At 39.4% G+C, this 21,697-nt stretch overlaps 1 protein-coding gene across 2 annotated transcripts; it reads right to left on the minus strand.

Annotated features, from left to right (window-relative positions):
• Window positions 1-1,039: 1,039 nt before the first annotated feature.
• On the minus strand, window positions 1,040-17,498 carry LOC137299011 (ras-related protein Rab-5B-like). Of its 2 annotated transcripts, XM_067831473.1 has the most exons (7): window positions 17,048-17,399; window positions 6,786-6,943; window positions 6,333-6,484; window positions 5,960-6,085; window positions 3,864-3,957; window positions 2,813-2,961; window positions 1,040-2,081 (listed from the first exon to the last, which is right to left on the minus strand). In XM_067831473.1, exons 2-6 carry the CDS (start codon window positions 6,919-6,921, stop codon window positions 2,855-2,857), a joined length of 615 nt encoding a protein of 204 aa, XP_067687574.1. In that variant the 5' UTR covers window positions 6,922-6,943; window positions 17,048-17,399; the 3' UTR covers window positions 1,040-2,081; window positions 2,813-2,854. The 2 variants fall into 2 exon arrangements, with proteins under 2 accessions (XP_067687574.1, XP_067687573.1); XM_067831472.1 differs by having other exon boundaries at window positions 1,040-2,961; window positions 17,048-17,498.
• Window positions 17,499-21,697: the final 4,199 nt, after the last annotated feature.

A 21,697-nucleotide genomic window follows, 5' to 3' on the forward strand; every position in this document is an offset into this window, starting at 1 on the left:
ATTCTGTAAACTACCGTGATTAAAATGCAGTTTCGCTGTTTAATTGATTACGGGGTGGGGAGGGGGGGGGGGTGTTGTCCTGTGGTCAAAGCGTTCGAAGGCTTATGATATAATTTAAGTTAGCTGTTCTTCGGATAAATTGTCTTACTTCTGTGTCATACATTTGGTGGCTTTTGAGTGAAAATCAATACGCTTGGCGCATGCATTGGTTCACCATCATGTCTGTGCTGAGTGAGTATAGTTTTATGCCATTTTTAGAAGTATTACGAGGAAAAAAATAAAAGCTACGGCGGGGGACACCTGTAATGGATACGATTCATGTCGATTGTCCTTATGCCATTTTATGTGTGTTGTTTGGAAACGTATGCAACTCGTTTTCGATTGTCAAACACCTAACGAAATAGCTCACTGAAAGATAAGTGGTATCTGCCAGGCCTATTAGATATCATGCTCGAAATCTCCACCCGATCTTTCATTGTGTATGGTGCGGGCATTAACCAATCACACCCGAGCGATGAGGTCAAAGGTGGTAACCTACACAAATGTACACACACACACACACACACACACACACATACTGAAAGTCATTTAAAAAGCAATTTGACATTCATACTCTCTTTACTCTCACATATGTCAACATATATACATGTAACTGGCGGATATTATTTAAATAAGCATCTGAAGCTCGAGCTCGAAATGGGCAAGAATATCAGCCTCTTATCCCCACATCCTCTATATCGCAGGTTAAAAATCTTCAGTAGCAGTTTTGAAAGTTCCAGGACAACAAATACCAATTGCGTTTATAATGGTTTTCGGTATATATTCATTCTCATGTGGGGCGGACGACTAGTCTAGTAGGTAATGCGTTCGCTCGTCACGCCGAAGACCCCGGTTCGATTCCACACTTGGTACAATGTGTGAAGCCCATTTCTGGTGTTCCCGCCGTGATATTGCTGGAGTATTGCTAACAGCGGCATAAAACCGTACTGGTTTACTTTACATACAGTATATGTAGAACTGTAAAACAAAAACGACCTTGTTTCAATGTAAACGTTTTTACTCGTTTCAAGTGCAATACAATCAATGCTTATTGCAAGACAAAAGTAGATTTCTACAAATATTTATCTACACATCGCACATCAACAAAATCCAAATGGTTTCTTTTGTAAGAACGAAGCTGATAAAAACGTACTAAATTTCGTTTCCAAGTACATACAGGGTATATAAGTACAGAATGCCAAAGTATAGTTTTATGATTATTTAGTGTTGTCAGTGTCCTCGTACATAATCAATAGCAGACCACACATATTAATATACATGTTTAATATATTCATAATGATTATTGTTTGACCTTATACAAGAACATTCGCCCCATCAGTTCGTTAGGCAACAAGTGAGCAAGATTTTAAGGACGCCCGTTTGAATAATACTCCACCTATGTTACGGCATGTCAGCTGAATGACGTCGTGAGTGAGTTTAGTTTTATGCCGTTTTCAGCAATATTCCATCTCTCTCACGACAGTACATAATCGAGCCTGGACCAGAAAATCCAGTGATCAGCAGCATAAGCAGCGATCTGCGCAATAGTGGACCGATGACAAGGGTCAACCAGGTCAGACAGTCCGACCACCCGATCAGGTTAGTCGCGTCTTATGACAAACATAGTCGCCTGAATAACGAAGGAAACTCTGGACATGGTACACGTTTATCATTTAGTAAATATCACAACCGCAGAGGGCGCTGACTGACCCACGGCCGTGATAACGGGGAACTAAGGATTCGAACCAGCGGATCCCTGCTTAGTCGGGAGCGCATTCTTGAGCCTTTCAAGTCATCCTTACTTCGCATACTAGAGATGTATAGATATATTCTTGACATTAAAGTCGGGGTTATTTGTGACGGGCCCTGTGTGTGCTGGGCGATACCGGCATAGAAATTAGAACATTGGAGACGAACGTTGGAAGTATCTGGTTGTTTTTGCAAACAATGAATAATGCAACAACAAAAAACAAGACTCAAACAGAAGAGGATACTTGCACGGTCTTAAGAACCCAGTGGAGTGTCTGTGTGATTTTTCAAAGCTGAAATACAAAATCTCGATTGTACTATGCAGGTGGGTTTTGATGTTAAAGGTATTCAAGTTTAATCAGTCAACAGCTGGGTACAACCCGACACATTCGGCATTGTCAGATTGAAGTGAATATTGAGGGAATAGGCCTGTATGAACGTCATAAGAGCGAAAAACATCTTTATAGTTAACAAAGGTGCTTTAAACAATATTTCGTATCGGAAAAATCACGAATCTGTTGAGTCAAGGAATCAAGAGATTCGAGTTCTTTCTCTGTATTAAACCTCGTAATGGTTAAAACACAATACACGATATAATTGTATAACATTGCATAATGATCTATAGGTACATCATATTTACTTGTTGAAAATGCTAGTTCAGAATCAAATACATCCCCTAGTGCGTGACGTCACACTGATATTACGTCATGTGCAAGTGGCGCAAGGCGTTACGCTGTTCGATGACTCGTAACATAGGTGTTTCGTGGCCACACGTGAAAGGTTTAAAATCAACTGTTTGACATATCCGACCTTTCCATAATGATGAAACTGACATATCAGACAATCCAGAGATAAATGTCAGTGTCTGCTCATAACTGTATTCTATGCGCTCCTTATACCATACTGACATATATCGCTGATATTACTATATACACTATACCGTAAGGTTAGACTTTCAAAGTCTACTGATGGTACTAAATATATTACAGAGCTGCTAGTGGAAGTGTTATCACAGTTCCTTTACCAATCGAGTATATTTTCACAGATCTGTCGATTATTTGGCTGCCTAGCAACAAACTTTCTTCTTTTCGCCTTCTTCCCCTTTTAACCGCACTCCATCTCTGTTTCCTTCCAGCGAGCCGCCCTGGTCGAGTCTACGGGCCAGTTTATGTGCTGTAGAGTATACAAATATAAAAGGGGGAACCTCATTAGTGAATCGTCGTTGATTTGCTTGTAGACATGCCGAAGAGAAAAGCTTCGGTTAGAGGAATACATTGAGATCCAGGAAAGAGAAGGTCATAAGAAGATGGTGTGTGCGTATGTGCGTGTGTGTGCGTGTGTGTGTGTGTGAGAGAGAGAGAGGGAGAGAGAGAGGGGGAGAGAGAGAGATGTTTGATACCACCTTTAGCAATATTCCAGCTACATCACGGCGAGGAACACCAGAAATTGGTTTCACTCATTGGACCCAAGTGGGGAGTGGAACTCGGGACTTGGGCATTACGAGCAAAGCTTTCTCTAGGCTACCCCACGGTCCCACATGAGAAAATAAATATATATATACTGATACAATATTAAGTCCATTTCTTTTGTCTGTACATATAATATTTTCCAAACTACAGTTATGTAAATGTAATATTTTCCAAACTACAGCTAATTGCGGTACACAACTAAAGTAAGGCTGATAGGTCATATCTGAGCGTGACTGAAATGTTCAGTAAACATACCAACAAATGCATTGGTAGGGCTAACATTTCTCAAAGAGGTTTGTTCAAGTCTGATATTCTTAGATGGTGTTCACTCATACGTATGTAAAGCATTCCTTTTTGAGCAGCGATTCGCGCAAAGTTATACTGTTTATTTTAACTTTGAAACAAGCCACTTTTATCTGCTGTGGATATGCGTGTGTATACAGTTTCGAAACGTAAAAGCTGGAGAAAGAAAATGTAAATGACTGATTCGTTCCATACCAAATTTCAATGATTCCAGATTTTTTTTCGCCATTCCAGTAACCAAAAAACGCCCTTTGCACTCTAAAAGTCACATGCAGCATAAAATCAGTATCAAGTTCGCCTTACCGACTTTGATGAATATGTCATTGACGCCCATTCCGGTTTTAGCACTGGTTTCGGCAAATATCAGGCCATTATCTGCCGCGTATGCATGTGCGTCCTGAAACAACTCCAAGACGTCACAAAGTAATTCAATTTAAAACCTAAAGAAAACAATAACTTTGAAGTTACCATAATTATTGTAAATCATAATAATACGTTCGGTTTGAAATGACCTAATTTATAACCTACCTAAAAGGGGAACACTAATGCAAACATATTTTCATAGGCGTATTGGCATTCTAAAAGTCATCATCCGTGACAAAAAGTAAAATCGCGATAAACTCATAAAGAACATACTCGCAAATGAAAAATAGCATCATTATTCATCTGATACAATTCATTTGGAAACTTGAAGATGCAGAACGTCTATGTTAAAAAAAAGAAGTAATCTGTAGCCCTCTCCTCTTCAAATGTTTCTCAGGATATGAACAGGTTTGTAAACTTACATTTCGACAGAACGGTTTATAGGAAAATTAAGAAATATACAATTTCTAAAACTCAAAAGCTCTGTCCATGGAGGAAGGATATTTGTGACACCGTGAAGAATGCAGTGTGTCACAGGGAATGTATGCTTGTCTATGTCCTTCAGTGATACAATGGCCTACACATAACTATTAAACGTAAGTGATCACATCCTGCTGAGGGTTTTTTGTAATGTAGAGGCACTGTGTAGCACTGTTCAGTCAGTGGAGAGGTGAGTGGCCCAATGACCCGTGTGTGACAATGATCTCTTGACTGTGCTTGTGAGCTGAGTGTGGTGTCGGTGACTAATATTACGTGTGCATTATATTACTATCTCCACGTGCGCTGGGCTACATGTGGATGTTGGATGGAATACATTATCTGATGTTGGTATTTCGTGCGATTAATGCTGTGTTGTGTTTGTAACACAGCGTCCTGTGAATAAGACACTGTGTGTGTCTTATTCCTCTGTTCGCGTACGCTGAACTTGTGTGGAATTAATAATCCCTGTGTATTTTCATTACTCCTTTATGCATAATCCGCGAAAATTTATTGTCCTATAATTCTTGTGTATTTCATTGCTATGTTATACATAATCCTGCGGTATTTTATTACTGCTATGAATAATCCGTGTGCATTTTATTGTTATGTCATGTACAATATGTTTGTATTTCATTGTTGTGTTAAAAATAAATCCGTGTGTAATTTACTGTTATGCTATGTACAATCTGTGTGTATTTGTATTGTTATGTATAATCCGTGTGTATTTTACTGTCATGCTATGTACAATCTGTGTGTATTGTATTGTTGTGTTATGTATACTCCGTGTGTATGTTACTGTTATGCTATGTACAATCTGTGTGTATTGTATTGTTGTGTTATGTATACTCCGTGTGTATTTTACTGTCATGCTATGTACAATCTGTGTGTATTGTATTGTTGTGTTATGTATACTCCGTGTGTATTTTACTGTCATGCTATGTACAGTATGTGTGTATTGTATTGTTGTGTTATGTATACTCCGTGTGTATTTTACTGTTATGCTATGTACAATCTATGTGTATTGTATTGTTGTGTTATGTATACTCCGTGTGTATTTTACTGTTATGCTATGTACAATCTGTGTGTATTGTATTGTTGTGTTATGTATACTCCGTGTGTATTTTACTGTTATGCTATGTACAATCTGTGTGTATTGTATTGTTGTGTTATGTATACTCCGTGTGTATTTTACTGTCATGCTATGTACAATCTGTGTGTATTGTATTGTTGTGTTATGTATACTCCGTGTGTATTTTACTGTTATGCTATGTACAATCTGTGTGTATTGTATTGTTGTGTTATGTATACTCCGTGTGTGTTTTACTGTTATGCTATGTACAGTCTGTGTGTGTGGTATTCTTGTCTTATATAATCCGTGTGTATCTTAATGCATAATGATGTAACTAGTTTTATTTTCTGTGTTTCTGTTGGCATTCTGAGCTAAGCGTGGATGCCAAGTACACTGTTCTCTTACTTATGCTGTGTGTGTATATGCATAATAACGACGTCAAATGAGCTACACATATCTGCAGAAATCACAGCAATGTTCTGTCTACCTCTGTGAGAACGGCTCTGTTTGGCCCAGCCATGTCCGCCTTGTTTCCCGCCAGAACCAGAACTATCTGAGAGTTGGCCTGTTGTCGCAGCTCGCGTACCCACGTCAAAGCCCGGTTATACGAATTCTGGAACCAGAGCATAGTGAGTGATTTGCTTTTACGCCGCATTTAACAATATTCTAGACAGACACCTGAACTGGCCTTCACACTGCATTCATATGGGAATCGAACCCAGGTGTTCGGTGTGTCGAGAGAACGCTTTAACCACCAGACTACCCAAAACTCAATTATTAACACACCGCCGTCAAAAAGATACGGGTAATGTCGAGAAACAAATAACATATGGAGGTGTTTTAACAATTTCATGACCTACAGCGCTTGTGACATCGTAGACGACGATCGCGGCTTGAGCCCCTCTATAATACATAGGAGCCAGGCTGTGGTAGCGCTCCTGCCCTGCTGTGTCCCAGATGTCGAACTTGATGGAATGGTTGTCCACATTGGTGGTTTGTGTGAGGAACGCAGCTGAAAGTAACGGTAAATGGGTAATTTGTGTTGCATTAAAAACGCTCAAAGTAACATTTTCATGTGAGCGAGTAAGGTCACAAGCGAACACGTGTAACTCAAGGACGGGCATGTGACCTTTAGCAATATTCCAGGACTATAGCCTAAGTCTAAATACTCGCACTAACTGTGTACACCGATAAAATGACAATTTCTTAAATTGGATGCCAGACCAAACACACTGATATGTCAGATGCATAAGCTGGTTGGCACCCTAGAAGATTTGTGAAGGGATTATCGTATAAGTTCGGCATCAACTCACCTCCAATCGTGGCCTCGCTGTTCTCGTGGAACTCCCCACGGACAAACCGGAGCGCCAAGCTGGACTTTCCTACTCCTTGGTCGCCAAGCAACACCAGCTTCACATGCTGGGTTTTCGATTTTGGTTGGTTGCTCATCACCCCTATAGACCGACAGTCCCTGTAAATGACGGAACGACAATTACAACACGTCTTGTCCATGGCAAAGGCCGTAGCTGTACTGTAGTGCCTCATCAAATGACACTGCGTCACCGCATTCCTCATAACGGCATGAAGACCTAATGATGCCGCATGTTTTGGCATCGCAATTATTAGTTGATATGTTTCGAAATTATTTTTAAAAGACTTGATACAACGAAATAATAGAAATAATAGAATTTCCTTGAAATGGATTTCGAAAAAAACACACGAAAAAGTGAAAGAGACCTTTTGGTTCCACAGATATTGTAATGCTGCCAAAGACGTCCAAAGTATATTAAGAATCGTTAGACTTACATAACACTGCTCTTAAGGATGACATAACTCCTAAATCCGAACAACCAAGCATCTGCTACACATTAGGGGTTAGCCAAAACATGCCCCGTCAGCAAAGTCAACCAATCCCGTTCGATTCTTCTCGTCAATAATTCTGGTCTTAGAGCTGGGCAATCTTGTAGCCAAATCAAAACGGGAGACACCAAGTGGCTTCACGTTTCGTGAGGGGTAGAACTAGTGTATTCAGGATGGCAAGTAAACGCCTTACTTCACTAGAGTAGATATACGACGGCCGAAAGGATTAGTGTTAACACCAGGTGTTCGCGAAAGGTGTAAGGGTGTTCTGCGTAATGGCGGTCCATGCCACTCACAGAATTTGCATTAAAAACTTTCCTTTTGGTCGCTCACGTAATCATACTTACATTTTTGAAGTTTTGACAAAAGTATCACGGTACTGTAGCTCACCTACTTATATTATCGTCAACATATAGTCAACTCCATGTAACATATTTTATATTTGGGACTACTCTTTGTCAGTAAAGACCTAAGTGCAGATTCTAGTACGTTTGTTGCGTTGAACCCCATTCGAGATTCGGACTCACACCCTCAGAATCGCATCTAGTTGTCAGCACACAAAGTCAGCCGCCTAACCCGCGGCCTAGACAAAATGAAATTCGTAGTCGTGACTACGGATTTTGTGTACCCCTTTGTTAAGTATGGCTCCAATATATAAACTATAAATACAGAATGCCATCTTGAGAGTTTTAAAATGTTCTGTATAAACAGATGCTGTCATCATATGTTATGTAACAAGTAGCACACATAAGTTGATGCAAAGGTCTGGCAATTTCAGACGAGGAGACGTTTACAGAGGTGTTTTGGGATGGTTGTCGTGGCGGTCATATTGAAATTCGGATTCGAAGCTTGAATTAGGGCGTCACAACTGAAAACATATACCGTGGTGACAGTAGCTTTACGCCGCATTTGGTAATATTCAAGAAAAATGACGACGGTTTGTAAATAATCAAGCCTGGATCAGAAAAAAACCAGTGATCAACAGCATGAGTATCGAGCTATGCAATCGGGATGCGAGGACCTGAGTCAACCAAGTCGGCGAGCCTGACCACCCAGTACCATTAGAGGCCTTTCACGACAAAAGCGGAATAGTTAAAACCGATTCTAGCCCAGATTTTCACGGGGAACAAGTGTGTGAAGCTTCAGCTTGATTAATCCAGCAGTGTATGAGAATAGGATGTTTACGACGCGAGATCTCATACAGACTGCAACATCAGCATACATGACTGAAAATTAGGCTTAAAATCTGCAGTCATAATGTAATCACAATTGTATGAAATTTTACTAAACTTAAAAGTCAGACACTGCAACATTCCTAATAAGCCCTTGACCAATATTTCAAAATGTCCTGCAGGTTTTCAAGTTCTATGTTACCAGGGGGCCAGTAGGGGCTATCCAATCCTTCGAAAAAACACAGAAAAGAGCATCAATAAAGAGTAATTACCTGGACTGGCCTAGTTGTCCAGAGTAACGACAACCGTTAGCAACATCAACGACGATCAACTCGGCCATACCTGAGGTGTATGTGATACTGCCGTGCAACAACACAACCTTCTTAACGTTTAAACACTCCTCGTACAACCATTGATGACTCCAAGTTAGTTTATAGGTATGAGTCACGCCGTTTGTAAGGAACCAATCAAGTCACCTCGTGCTCTACTTTCTAAGATAAGTCAGAATATATTATTAGTTTTCGTGACAAAAGGTTGATATCGACAAATCTGAAATATATGCTGCGATATAAAAGTGGGAGTGTGTATACGACTACGATCTAAGGGAGATAACTCTTGTTACCATAATATGAACATTTCTGGTCGTGAAATCGATTGTTAATTGATTTTGCATTTTAGACCTGTTCACATGAGCAGATCCTATTAACTACAGTGAGTCATCGACGTGGACATTAAAACTCCATAAAAACACACTCAGGTGCTAAACATAATGAAAACATATTAACATTTCAAAACTTCGCTAATCAAACGTTTTTCGCACATCTTACTAAAAACACGAATAACGAATGTAATTTTAACGTTACATGGGTTCAATGGCATTACAAACATTTAAATAACCACTTTAGAAACAATGGCAACGCATCGTTGTCTGTGGTTATGTAAGTTATATATACGAGACCCACTGACCTACTTTCCACAACACATTGAATGCCTGCGTCAGCCCTTTTTTAAGCCATGACGAAGAGTTCAGCATGGGTGATGGCGAATGGTATGTCCACCGATGGATAATTATTTTCAAGTTCCATGATTAACATACTTCCAGCGTACATGGAATACACATCCGAACAGTCATAATATTCCAGATTTGTCAAATTTAAATATATATATATATATATATACATACATACATACATACATACATACATACATACATACATACATACATACATACATACATACATACATACATACATACATACATACATACATACATACATACATACATACATATATATATTGAATAATATCGTCCATAAAATTGTTACCTTGTCTGGTGTGTTTGTCAATGAGTACACGTGTTTACATAGTGAGGTCGCTGTATAGTGTTTCCGCATAAACTGATACCAACACAACGAGCAAGGAATATGCTGCATTAGTGCAATAAAGATACAATATCACATGTACAATAGGGAAAATATGAAGTGAGTTTATTTGATAGGGACAATACGTGTTGCTGGCCTGTCTGTATGACCTGACAGAACATGTTTTGGATAGAAAGCGACAACTTGGATGTTAGTATAATTATTATTGTTTATGCTGTAAACGTCATCACTAAATCATCATTACCACGACTGCGATATGGTGATGGTAATGACGATTACGACTACGCCGTAATCGTGATGATGATGGTGGTGGTGATGATGCAGCTGCTGCTGTTGCTGCTGCTGCTGGTGATGATGATGATGACAGTAGCAGCGATCATGGTGTGAATTAGAAATTTCAAAAAGTCTTGAAATTTCAGTAAATCAGTCAAGTCAGTCTTCCTACCAGCAAACTGCAGTAAACGTATAACATTTCAGTTAAATAAGCAATGACCCAGCTCCCAAGAACAAAAACAAGAACACTCTGGAGGTTACATTTAACTTCGATGATGCTTCTAATACTTCCAGGATACATTATCTCTGCATTATTTTCAAATTTCTCCACGTGGCAGACAGCTGGAGTACACAGGTGGTTATAATGTTCACTCGTCAAGTCGAAGGCCCGGGTTCGATTCCCCCGAGTAAACTATGTGGCGTCCCTTTCAGGGATAGCAGGTTACAATTGATCTTCAGCAACCCATGCTTGTCCTAAGAGGATCGGGTGGTCAGACTCGCTGACTTGGTTAACACGTGTCAGTTCTGCTGATCGATGCTTATGCTGTTGATGATCATTGGATGGTCTTGTCGAGACATTATCGACTTTTACTGACCGCTGACATATAGCTGGACTATTCCAGAGAGTTGCGTTAAAGAGCAAACCAAACAACTAACCATGTTTCCTGGTGTCATGCGCCTTGCTATTGATTGCAATTGATCCATACTGGTGGACAAACGTAAGCATGTATTTGAAAAATGGATTGAACATACAAATTATCATTTTTTTTCAAAACGTCATTCGGATGAAATTCACGAAAGTGAAACACACATCTACGATGTGAGAACCTAATTACGTCAACATCGAACAACCTTCTCGCCTCCTTCATTCGCAACCACCATCAAATATTGGTGTAACTTTCTTTTGTCCGGTAGCATAGAGAGACAGGCATTGAAAGATCCACGGCATTCATTCGACGCCTCACGCCTAAAGTCTCATTTACCATAATTCTGAATTCCAGGAAACAATGGTGCTATATCTGATTTATTACATAGTATCTGCCTATTATCACCAAGATGTAAGTGTGATGGACTTTACTGTCCCAAACCTGTGACCTTTACGTCCATAGTTGAATGTACGGAAGTGAGATAACAGCTGTGTGGATGAGGGATGCTGTTCACATCCGATGCATGCCAGGCTATGTGTTAAGGAGAGAGAATTGCCAATGTATTATTTCACATACATAAGTACCGTGTAATGTTTCAGAGTGGAGTGTACGTGATGTTAAGTGGATTTGCCCAAGGGACCGTACACTTTAACAATGTCCGTATAAGACACGAACACGAGTATAGTGGTGACAACCGTACAAACATAACCATCGATAGAAAAAGATACACTAAAACAATTTACTGAATGAACGAAAAGTAAACAAATATCATTCTGCCAGGACATACAATGGCTATTAATGTTACTGGCGGATTCGGTGTGTGTGTGTGTGTGTGTGTGTGTGTGTGTGTGTGTGTGTGTGTGTGTGTGTGTGTGTGTGTGTGTGTGTGTGTGTGTGTGTGTGTGTGTGTCTGTCTGTCTGTCTGTCTGTCTTTGTCCGTGTCTGTCTGTGTGCATGCGTTTTCTGTCTTCTCTATGTTTTTAAATGCAGTGTAAAACCATACTCACTCACTCACTCACATGACAGTACTGGTCATGACAGGTCGCCGCCTTTTGTCAACATCATCACCCTATGTCAATTTATGTCACTATGGTCACCATCATTTGTCAGTTTTGTGCCGACACCCTCTGTCAATATTGCCAATTTGCTTTAATGTAGACACCACCATGTGTCAGTATCGACAGTGTATGCCAAAATTATCACTGTGTGAATATCGTCAAATAATGTTAACATCGTTACTACACATCAGCATCGTAACGCTCGGAAACACTATTATTCTTTCAAGCATTTTCAGAGACAGTTACTTTTTTTCATATAATCGCATGCTCGCAGGAGAATATCAACGACCTTTCTCCTATAAAGTTGCTGCCAGTTTTTCTGAAGAAAGTTAAAGCAACTTGTAGGAAAATATATGGAAACTTAAAAACATTGTACTAGTGCTTCCCTTGTTATATGATGTGTCTGATCCACTGATACTGAATCACGATTTTCGGATAATGATGTGACACATTGATACGCGTGTTATCTTACACGTTGGCAGTCTGTACGAACGTACACTACCATCACTTATAAACAGATATATATCATCCGTTATGTTACAGAAAGAGAAAGTGACGATGGTTGAAACTGAAATAAATATGAAGTATTTGATCGAAGTATTTTATACAGCTTTACAGATGTGCTTAACACGTGACGTAAGTGTATATTTTCAAATGTATACTTTCTTTCCCCCGATAGTTTGCATAAAGTTCCTTACGAATGTATTCAATTCATCGTTTACCGTTTACACAGTTTGCACTGAACACAGTCTTCATTTAGACTGCCAAATATATGCTTCAGTATTATGTTCTTCCCTTGCCAGGTTCGAATTTTCAATCAGCGATACCAGTATATGAAAGTACTGGGTTGCTTTCCTAGCTCTTGTTCCGTTAAAGGTCACAAGCAAACACGCATAACTCGAGAGCCGGCAATTCAGTCACGGTGGGGAACACCAGAAATGGCCTCACACATTGTACCATGTGGGGAATCGAACCGGGGTCATCAGCTTGACGAGCGAGCGCACTGACCACTATGCTACCCCATCGCCCCGGATGGGCACATGACCACTATCAGGGGACCATGGCCATCGATACTTCAAAACAGACATTCCTTCTGAATTTGCAGTCGTATTGAACTGTGGATGCATTAAGCTGTGCCTTACGTTGCTACTTCTATTTTCAATAAGCAACTCCATCAGAGTGAGTGAGTGAGTGAGTATGGCTTTACAATGCTTTTAGCAATATTCCAACAACATCACGACGGGGGACACCAGAAATGGACTTCACATATTGTACCAGTATGGGGAATCGAACTCGGGTTGTAGGTGTTACTAGCAGATGCTTTAACCACTAGGCTACCCCTTCTCCCCCTATGAGATGAATCAAGTGACAGACTTCATGAAGAAAAATAACAAACTCGGCGACAAGTCGTTATTCGAATGGAACGTTGGAAGTGATTCGTAATGGATAATGAGCACACAGAAAAACAACAGAAAACACCCAAATGAAAATGAAAATTCGCCAAGTTCTCAATCCAAATTAAGAAAGTATGCGTATATCCTATACTGTGCAGATTCAAGAACGACACATCACACGCTACACGGAACACACGTTAGATTGCACTTCAATCTAAAGTAAGAAGCCTGTACAATCATAACACATCTGATTAAAGTACAGTTGAGAAGTGAATAGTGTGAACGATCCGAATTCCAGTTCCAGTTTTCGCAGTTGATACGACGCCGGTTTCCATAGAAACACTCGAGTAACAGTCTGCTTCGTTGGTTTCATTCATTAATTCATTTGTACATTAACGAATAGTTATAAAAAATATCTTAATCAATTCAAATTACCGCTTTTTTCACTCATGAACATCGATTCTCTCACCTCATCAACTAAATTTCACTGTTAAAATTCCCACATTCTCTCGCCTTTTCTTCATCGCAAAGTATCCCGTCGGTATTTCGGTGATGCTTCGATTAATATTCCTGATCATTTCAGGACACAGGTTGTGTATAAATTTAATGTGATACAGCGGCAGCCTGGCATGAGTTTTATACTCATGTACAGGCATCCTTAAAAAAGGATAATTTGTGCAATGATTCATCATACATTTGTTCCTGTCAGTGTGACATTATATTTCCATACTTGAACACCTGGCGTCTTCATTTCTTTTTGGGGTTGGGTGATTTGGGTGATCTTTTTTTTTAATTTGTTTTTATTTTTGTTCTGTTTTGGCTTTGAATTTTAATGGTTTTTGTTGTTGCTGCTTTGTTGTTTGGGTTTTTTTGTTTTGTTTTGTTTGGGTTTTTTTTGTTTGTTTGTTTGCTGTCAACTACAAGTACAGTCTGTAAGTCCGGTAGGAGTAATCTGCAAGGCATATCCCTGAGACTGAATTGAATTGTACCTCAAGTCGACAATAATTTGGCAAGTCTAGGTTCAGATGTGATTGATATGTGTAGATATATGCATTTAAATAAGATAACATTAGTTCCGAGACTAAATATTGTTGCAGGGTACACAACTGAACTTTCGTGGGTGTTTGACCTAAATCACCCAATACAGGTATTAGCCAAGATCGAGAGTTATACAATACAAACGTGCCGACAAGCAGTTCTCATGCAAATAATACCGTAACATGATACAGGTGCACTGTAAAGAACAATTCAATATGGCGTCAAACACACGTTCACGGAGTGACAGGATCATACATTTACGTCATGAAGAATACGTTGATTAAGTGAATGATATCTGTGTACATTCTGTCCTTACAGTTTCTTATGAAAACGTAATACATGTAGACCAAGGCCTACCAACAAACCATTTTGTAGTGAGTGAAAATAATGCTTAGATTCACAGTGTAATAACATGGTTTTCATTGTGGACAGTGGAAGCTGCCAAAACCGGCTTCTGTCTAATCCAGCATGTTGTCAACTCTGACAATATCTAATCTCCTACCGGGGCTTGTACATTTATCGTCAGCTCTACAATCTGGCACATTGTCTAAAACGGATTATTTTTTCTGTCCCAGTGAGTGCCGGTCAGGACAGCTTCCATTGTAGTATAATTTAGTTACATCCCTGAGGCGGCTAAACGGTTTGTAGGATTAATGTCCCCACCATATCCCCAGGCTCCATAGTCGCTGTTGACAGTAATACGACATCATCAGCTGTTTCATACTGTCGGTGCAGTTTAAAGTGATTTATAAACCAAACCTGTGTTCCACAGGGGATATCGCTTGTGTGAGATCATATATCTGCTAAGAGATATTGTTTTGACACTAGAATTTGCACAATGCCCCGACAATGCTATGACGTCATGAACTTGATGACGTCACTACGCTATGACATCACTGCACTGCAATTCTAATGGTATTACTGTGTGAGAGATGTACATTTCTCATAGAAAACTAATGCAGAAAGATATTTTACGATAAATAGAATCCCCCACGCCCTCTCCATTTAATACTCATCAGTTGAAGATATCACTGTTTAATAATTTAACAAAATTATTACACACAGTGTAATAACTAAGCGTGATGGCGTGCGTATGACGTCAAAGTGGTTTACTGTTATGCCGTCACAATGTTAATACCTCTGTCACAGTAGTATTAAACCTCGCTTAACTGGTAGAAAACTGAGAGTGATCAAACTCGTTTAATTCTCAGGGAAAGAAGTACTTTGCTCGATATTATCAGATTGCTAATGTTGGGTGAGTAAAAATGCAATCGTTTAGTATTTTCTATGCAACTGTGGATTTGGATCCAGATGGGATTGTAAACGTCCTTGGAATCCCATTGTGACATTGCATTGAATAACGTCACACTAGAAAAAACTTTCAGCAGTGACGTCATTTGACTATTGTCGTTTCCTCGGATGACAGTTGTGATCTGTGCGTTTTCCTAAAGGGGAGGTCAAGAGGAACAGGATATCGTTGGTAATAAATATTTGCACTCGTGTGGGTGTCATGCGAAAGTTACTAAACTCGTGTGTGAATTCCTGTACTACTCACCCTATCACTCGGGAAATAATTTGACTTCTTACTTTGGTTGGAAGTCTTTCCATTTTGCCGCACTTGCTCGTATAATCATCTCCGTCCATAGTGTTATCACAACAGCTTATGGTAATGTTGTCTTTGGCATTCCTCATATGTATATAACTAAAACTACTCCATGTAATTCGTTCATGTCAATAAAAAAATGATTTACAACTGACCTTAAATGGAAATATGGTTCCTCTTTTCTTCAGCGAATCTACCCTTTCCAAGAAATAGTTATTGTCATATAATCAGCATAAATATATTTGATAACATCTTACAATAATATTCTTAACCTCAGTTAACAATTTCTCTTAAAAGGTTTTAGTTATCCTTCTTCTTGATGGTCAAGAAGCTTTAGCTACATTGGACGGTTCCACAAATGATAAAGGTGAATTCCTCTTGTAAACTATGTTTTGGGGTAATAGAGGCGGGGAATAGGCATGAGGGGATTTAGGGAGACGATCCTCATGAGGCGAACTTCTTTCACTCACCTCATTTCAATGTTGGGAGCACACAGTGGTCACTGACCTACTCGACATTAGCAATGGTGGATATCAAATTAGCAATGACGGATACGACATTAGCAATGACGGATAATCCTTTATCACTCACGTAATCAGCATAGGTTAGTGTAAGCGAGAACGTTTAAATGAACACAGTTCGTTATATATAAGTGTTTCTATCCGTTTTTTGCCTTCAGTGCTTCACTGTCGATAACTAGTGGCTGATCAGGAAGGTCATGTACACTGATTATGAACGTGTGCTTATTGTTATCATCATTCTGATAACACAGTGTAACCGTTTGACTTTAATTATTTGTCGAATTATTTTGGTGTTTTAAAGTTTGACATTTTACTTCACGTGACGAGTGCAGGTAGCTTCCTGTTTGGGTGTATTTTAATGTGTGACACTGTCATGTTGTACACTTTCCGTCTTTGCTGTCACGTACACTGTAAATTTCCCTGGTTAAACTATCCCTGCTTCAAAAACACAACAGAAATTTAAAGCTTGTCATGAGAGCGAGTGTCACCGTGAACCTGTTCACTGCCTGCATACGACACGAAGGGTCAAAGGTCAACAAGTCCCTCAAGCGAAACTGGAGCAGAGTCATTTCAACCAACCAGCCATTGTGCTGACCGAGAATCTCACAAACTGCGCACATTACTCACCTCTAGTGCTGAATCATCTTCGAAATGAAACAGAATCTTTCAAACGCGTTGTTTTCAATTCAAGTCAAATACACGCTCGGTGGATACGCCCCCTTACAGCGGAAATAATCCTTCCAAGTTGGTTGACAAATATAAACCGTTGATGTACAGCACACTTGAATGTTCCACGTCCCTCCACGGCCCCCTTACTCAGTCATCCATTGAATCAGTAATTCTGCTGCAGTAGGCTGAAGTTATTACACACACGAGCAGACGTGAATATCAACAGGACTTCATTCCTGCGATAGCTCCCCCTAGCGGTAGACGAAAGCTCCGACAAGCTATCAGCCGTCCCGTGTAACGCAGTAACGATACCTTAGTATAGGTGTGATCGATAGACTTGGAGTACCCATAAATACACTTCACAATGTGGTTTAACTAAATGTTACCAACTCATTCCCAGTGTTAAGAGTCAACAGTCGGAAATCCTTTTCCTACTTTTCCTAGAATTTTCACAATTTCTGCGAAACGAGATATTAAATAACAGCTTTCCAATTGTAAACTCTTACAGAATCTTAATTGATGAAATACTTTATTGAGAGTGAAAAGTATTAAACGAACAAGATTTATAGTTAATGACATATGCTGTATTCTCGCCTTATTAGTTAACAGAAAATTTTAAAATGTCTGGATTTACAGTTATTAATAAACAACCATTGCTCACCTTAGGCAAAAGTGAGTTTGTTCAAAAACTGCCTCTGTTCACCCAGGAGGAAATGGGTACCAGGTGGAATACGTAATGTGGCTATTACCCTTCTGGCGCCTCACAGGCAGCTTTGTTTATCCGGGGAAATAAATAGTCTGTATCGATTTGAGCATGTGCATTGTACATTGAAAAGGTGGATTATAAATATATATTTATTGTTATCATTACTATTATTGCTTATCAGACACGGTAGTGAATATGTTTCAGTGTTGTTGTATCCACTATGTGTATTTATTTTATGTCTTAGACTTAATCATGCATACACCCACTCGCCAGATGGTATGATGAAGTTCGACTGGATTTATTACAAAGAGCCTCACCAAGTCTGCAGTCTATCGGACGATCACGTGTATTGTAATGTGTATTCCTAAAGTGGCATAAAAGGGCTATTTCACTTGGGATAATATTACAGGTTACATATTTGTGGCATTCAACACGTAGTGTCCTATTACACAGGTCAATGGCAGCATCACCTGATCGTCCCGTAAATAGGTGATGAGATATGTGGCCTCATCACGCTACTTATGAACGATCTACCAGCATCCATTAGTTTGAAGTATTATGCTTTAATAATAATAAATAATAATAATTACGCTTTACTCTTGTAATGTGATGCTGTGTAGATGTTTATATGTCTAAAGACGTGCGAATGGGGATTTTAGCTAAGAGATATGATCACACTGGTGTATAATCAGTATTATTACAGATGTGCCATACAGATCTGCAGTCAGTACTATTACAGATGTGTCATACCGATCTGCAGTCAGTAATCTAAGATGTGTCATACCGATCTGCAGTCAGTACTATTACTGATGTGTCATACCGATCTGCAGTCAATAATATTACAGATGTGTCATACTTATCTGCAGTCAGTAATATTAATTGTAAACCAAAAGTCACTGTGTTCTGTAATCTGATTGGTTGAAAAACATGATCAAATGGTATTAGATTCCCGGAAACTGCAAGACTAGTCACTGCGTATTGACACGTAAACAATTGTTTTGTTGCGTCATCAACAGTGGTGACGTCATTCAAATCATATTGTGACGTAAAGTTAGAATGACGTCACAAATGAGCAATTCCAGATGCTACCATGGGAACCAGCTGAAACGGCCAGCTGATGACACTTCACTGCTGTACTCGTTCTCGATGTAAACGAGTGCAGACAGTAAAACCCTTTGGTTTACTTTTGTGTTTATTAAATGTGTCACACGCATCTGCAGTCAGTACTATTACAGATGTGTCATACCGACCTGCAGTCAGTACTATTACAGATGTGTCAAACAGTACTGACTTCCAGTAATTAATAGTTCAACAGTATCACTTTGGTTTGTAGCCTAGTGGTTGAGGAGCTCCTCACAGTGAAAACGCGGGTTTGATTCCCTACGTGGGTACAACGCGTGAAGCCAATTTCTGGTGTCCCTCGTCGTGATATTTCTAAAATATTGCTAAAAGAGGCGTAAAACTAAAGCCACTCACTCACTCGATCTATAATCAGTAATATTACAGCTGTGTCACATTGGTCTGCTTTCTATAAGATCACAACACTCACTGGTATACATTCAATAATATGTTTGTTTCTCATTTTGCAGTAAGGAATTATATGAAAGCTGTATCATATTGAACTGATACGAAAACCATATTACTTCAGTCTTTTTTTGTTAGTAATTTTGCTTTTCTGACATTTCTTTGCCAGTTCGTCACTTATATGCACCCGAATCGTAGCACCAGTGTTCGTATTATTTAGGATAGTTTTTGTTGTACTTTTTTTATGTAACCACCTGTCTGTGTTATTGCCTAGCCTAGCCTAGCCTAGCCTTTATGAACAATGGCTGGAATATTGCTAAACCGTCGTAAAACTAAACTCACTCGCAATAAGCTGTACCTGTTTATTACCATCAATCAGGTTTGGGAAAGTACCTACCCATGCTGACTAACTATGAGGACAAAACCAACAAAAAAGAAGCACTTCCGGTTTGATGATCTTGCAATGACCTTGACCTTTAACACTAATCGTGATAAGCCTGGAAATCGTTACGTCAAATTCCAAAGTTAAATGCTTTGAATGTTGAGTTTACACAACCTTTTGAGGACATCCCAGTGACTCACCTTAAACTTTGAAGCCATGGATCACATACAAAGACATAGCTTTTTCGTGTATGGTAATATCCGAGTAACTCTCCATTCCTTCAAAGTGAGATTACCCTCATTAAATTACATTCAAAGTATTGGGAATATATCTGTTAGCAAAAGTAAATGTCAAACTGACAAACTGATGTTTTTAATTTGAAACTGGTACAGATAGCTCCATTCCTGAAAAGTAATGGAGCGACCACATAATGAAATGACGTCACAAATAAATAACTGAAATTAACTCGCTTTGCTGGCTCCACATTCTCACAGTAGCCTTTCAGCTAAGTCGCCTTTACAACCGAGGTTTCCAGTGTCCACAACTATAGCGGTCGAAGCTGCGAAGTTTTGATGCTGATAGGTCCAAAACGTTCAAAACAGATATATGCAAGAACTCCGTCTACCTCTTTCAGAGTACCTTTTAAGATAATTTAAGAAGCGAAAGCGAGTTGTGATTGGTACGCTAAACTTCCAAGTGTGGACACCTGATTAGATAAAAAGCCAACCAAAGAAGGTAATAACACCGTAGGGTCGAGCTGTAGATGCATTCCGTGCATAGTGAAGATTTATCAGAACTAGAGATATCGAACATTTTGAACAGTATTCTGAAACTTCACCGTGAGCAACCAGCTCACTATTCGACAGAAACCATGTGTGTATGTTGGTGTAAGAACGTTTGGTGCGTGGCAAGACGTATCTGAATCGTTATGACTGGTGTCATTTTTTGGCCAGTAGTAGATCTGACCCTATGTATGGTGCAGACATGTCATTATCAGAGTAAATCCAAATGCTTTAAAGGTCACATGCAACGTAAAACACAACTTTGCAGATTCTGGTACCTTTCGGTAAGCACTTACCGAAACAAATCATAAAAAATGCCAATTCAAGCTATAAAGTTGAAAAAAACGCGATGAAAAAAAAGCCAGCGAAATCGGAGTTCAAACGTTTCACTAAATTCCCCCCAGCGCTGGGGGAAAAACTGGTTTCAACAGCTGTGCTGCGCTGCGTCCATAACGCATGCGCAGTGAATAGGTTCGCGGAGCTTGAAACAGTATGCATGCCCAGCGTCTGAGGTCGTGAGCAGTAGTCTAGTCTTGGTTGTGTACACAAACAAGTAAATAATCTACTCGTTACGTAAAACAACTTGTTGATTGTGGTAAGCAGTCTCTGTCACAGAGAAAGCTCAGTGTCTGGTTTATTCACACCTATATGTCTGTCTGCCTGTCTGCTAAAGACAACATGCAATACACAGCTTCAATCATTGACCACGTGCAATTTGAACTTAACACCTATCAGACTAAACGACATAAAGAAAATTAGTTGATTTATGACTCGTGCACCCGAGTCCCGTGTCTGCCACATTATGTAATTAGGCACGTGTGATACACATGACATGTTTTAATCTCTGGGTTGCAAACAAACTACATTCATTTTTTTCGGATGACTGGATCTGACGGAAACTGGTGCAAACTCTTGTCAGTTTCAAGTCCTGCTTTGTACTTGGACGAATGACAGATTCCAGCCATGCAGTAGTTTACCATCTCAACTGACATGATTTTTGATTGGATCGAGCGCAAATTCAGAAAACATGTATTTTCCAAACCCAACATCTCTATATACATTCTTCATGGATAACGACTTCTTTTCGTGTATATGATTTTGTTTGACAACAGTATATGAATCCATACAGCAACGACGCATCAAGTACACAAAAAGAAGTTTTTATCCATAAAGAATCTTACTTTCTTGTCACTCGCCATACTTCTAAAATGCCC

The sequence above is a fragment of the Haliotis asinina genome, chromosome 10 (genome assembly GCF_037392515.1).
Source record: "Haliotis asinina isolate JCU_RB_2024 chromosome 10, JCU_Hal_asi_v2, whole genome shotgun sequence".
In the NCBI taxonomy this organism is placed as follows: domain Eukaryota; kingdom Metazoa; phylum Mollusca; class Gastropoda; order Lepetellida; family Haliotidae; genus Haliotis; species Haliotis asinina.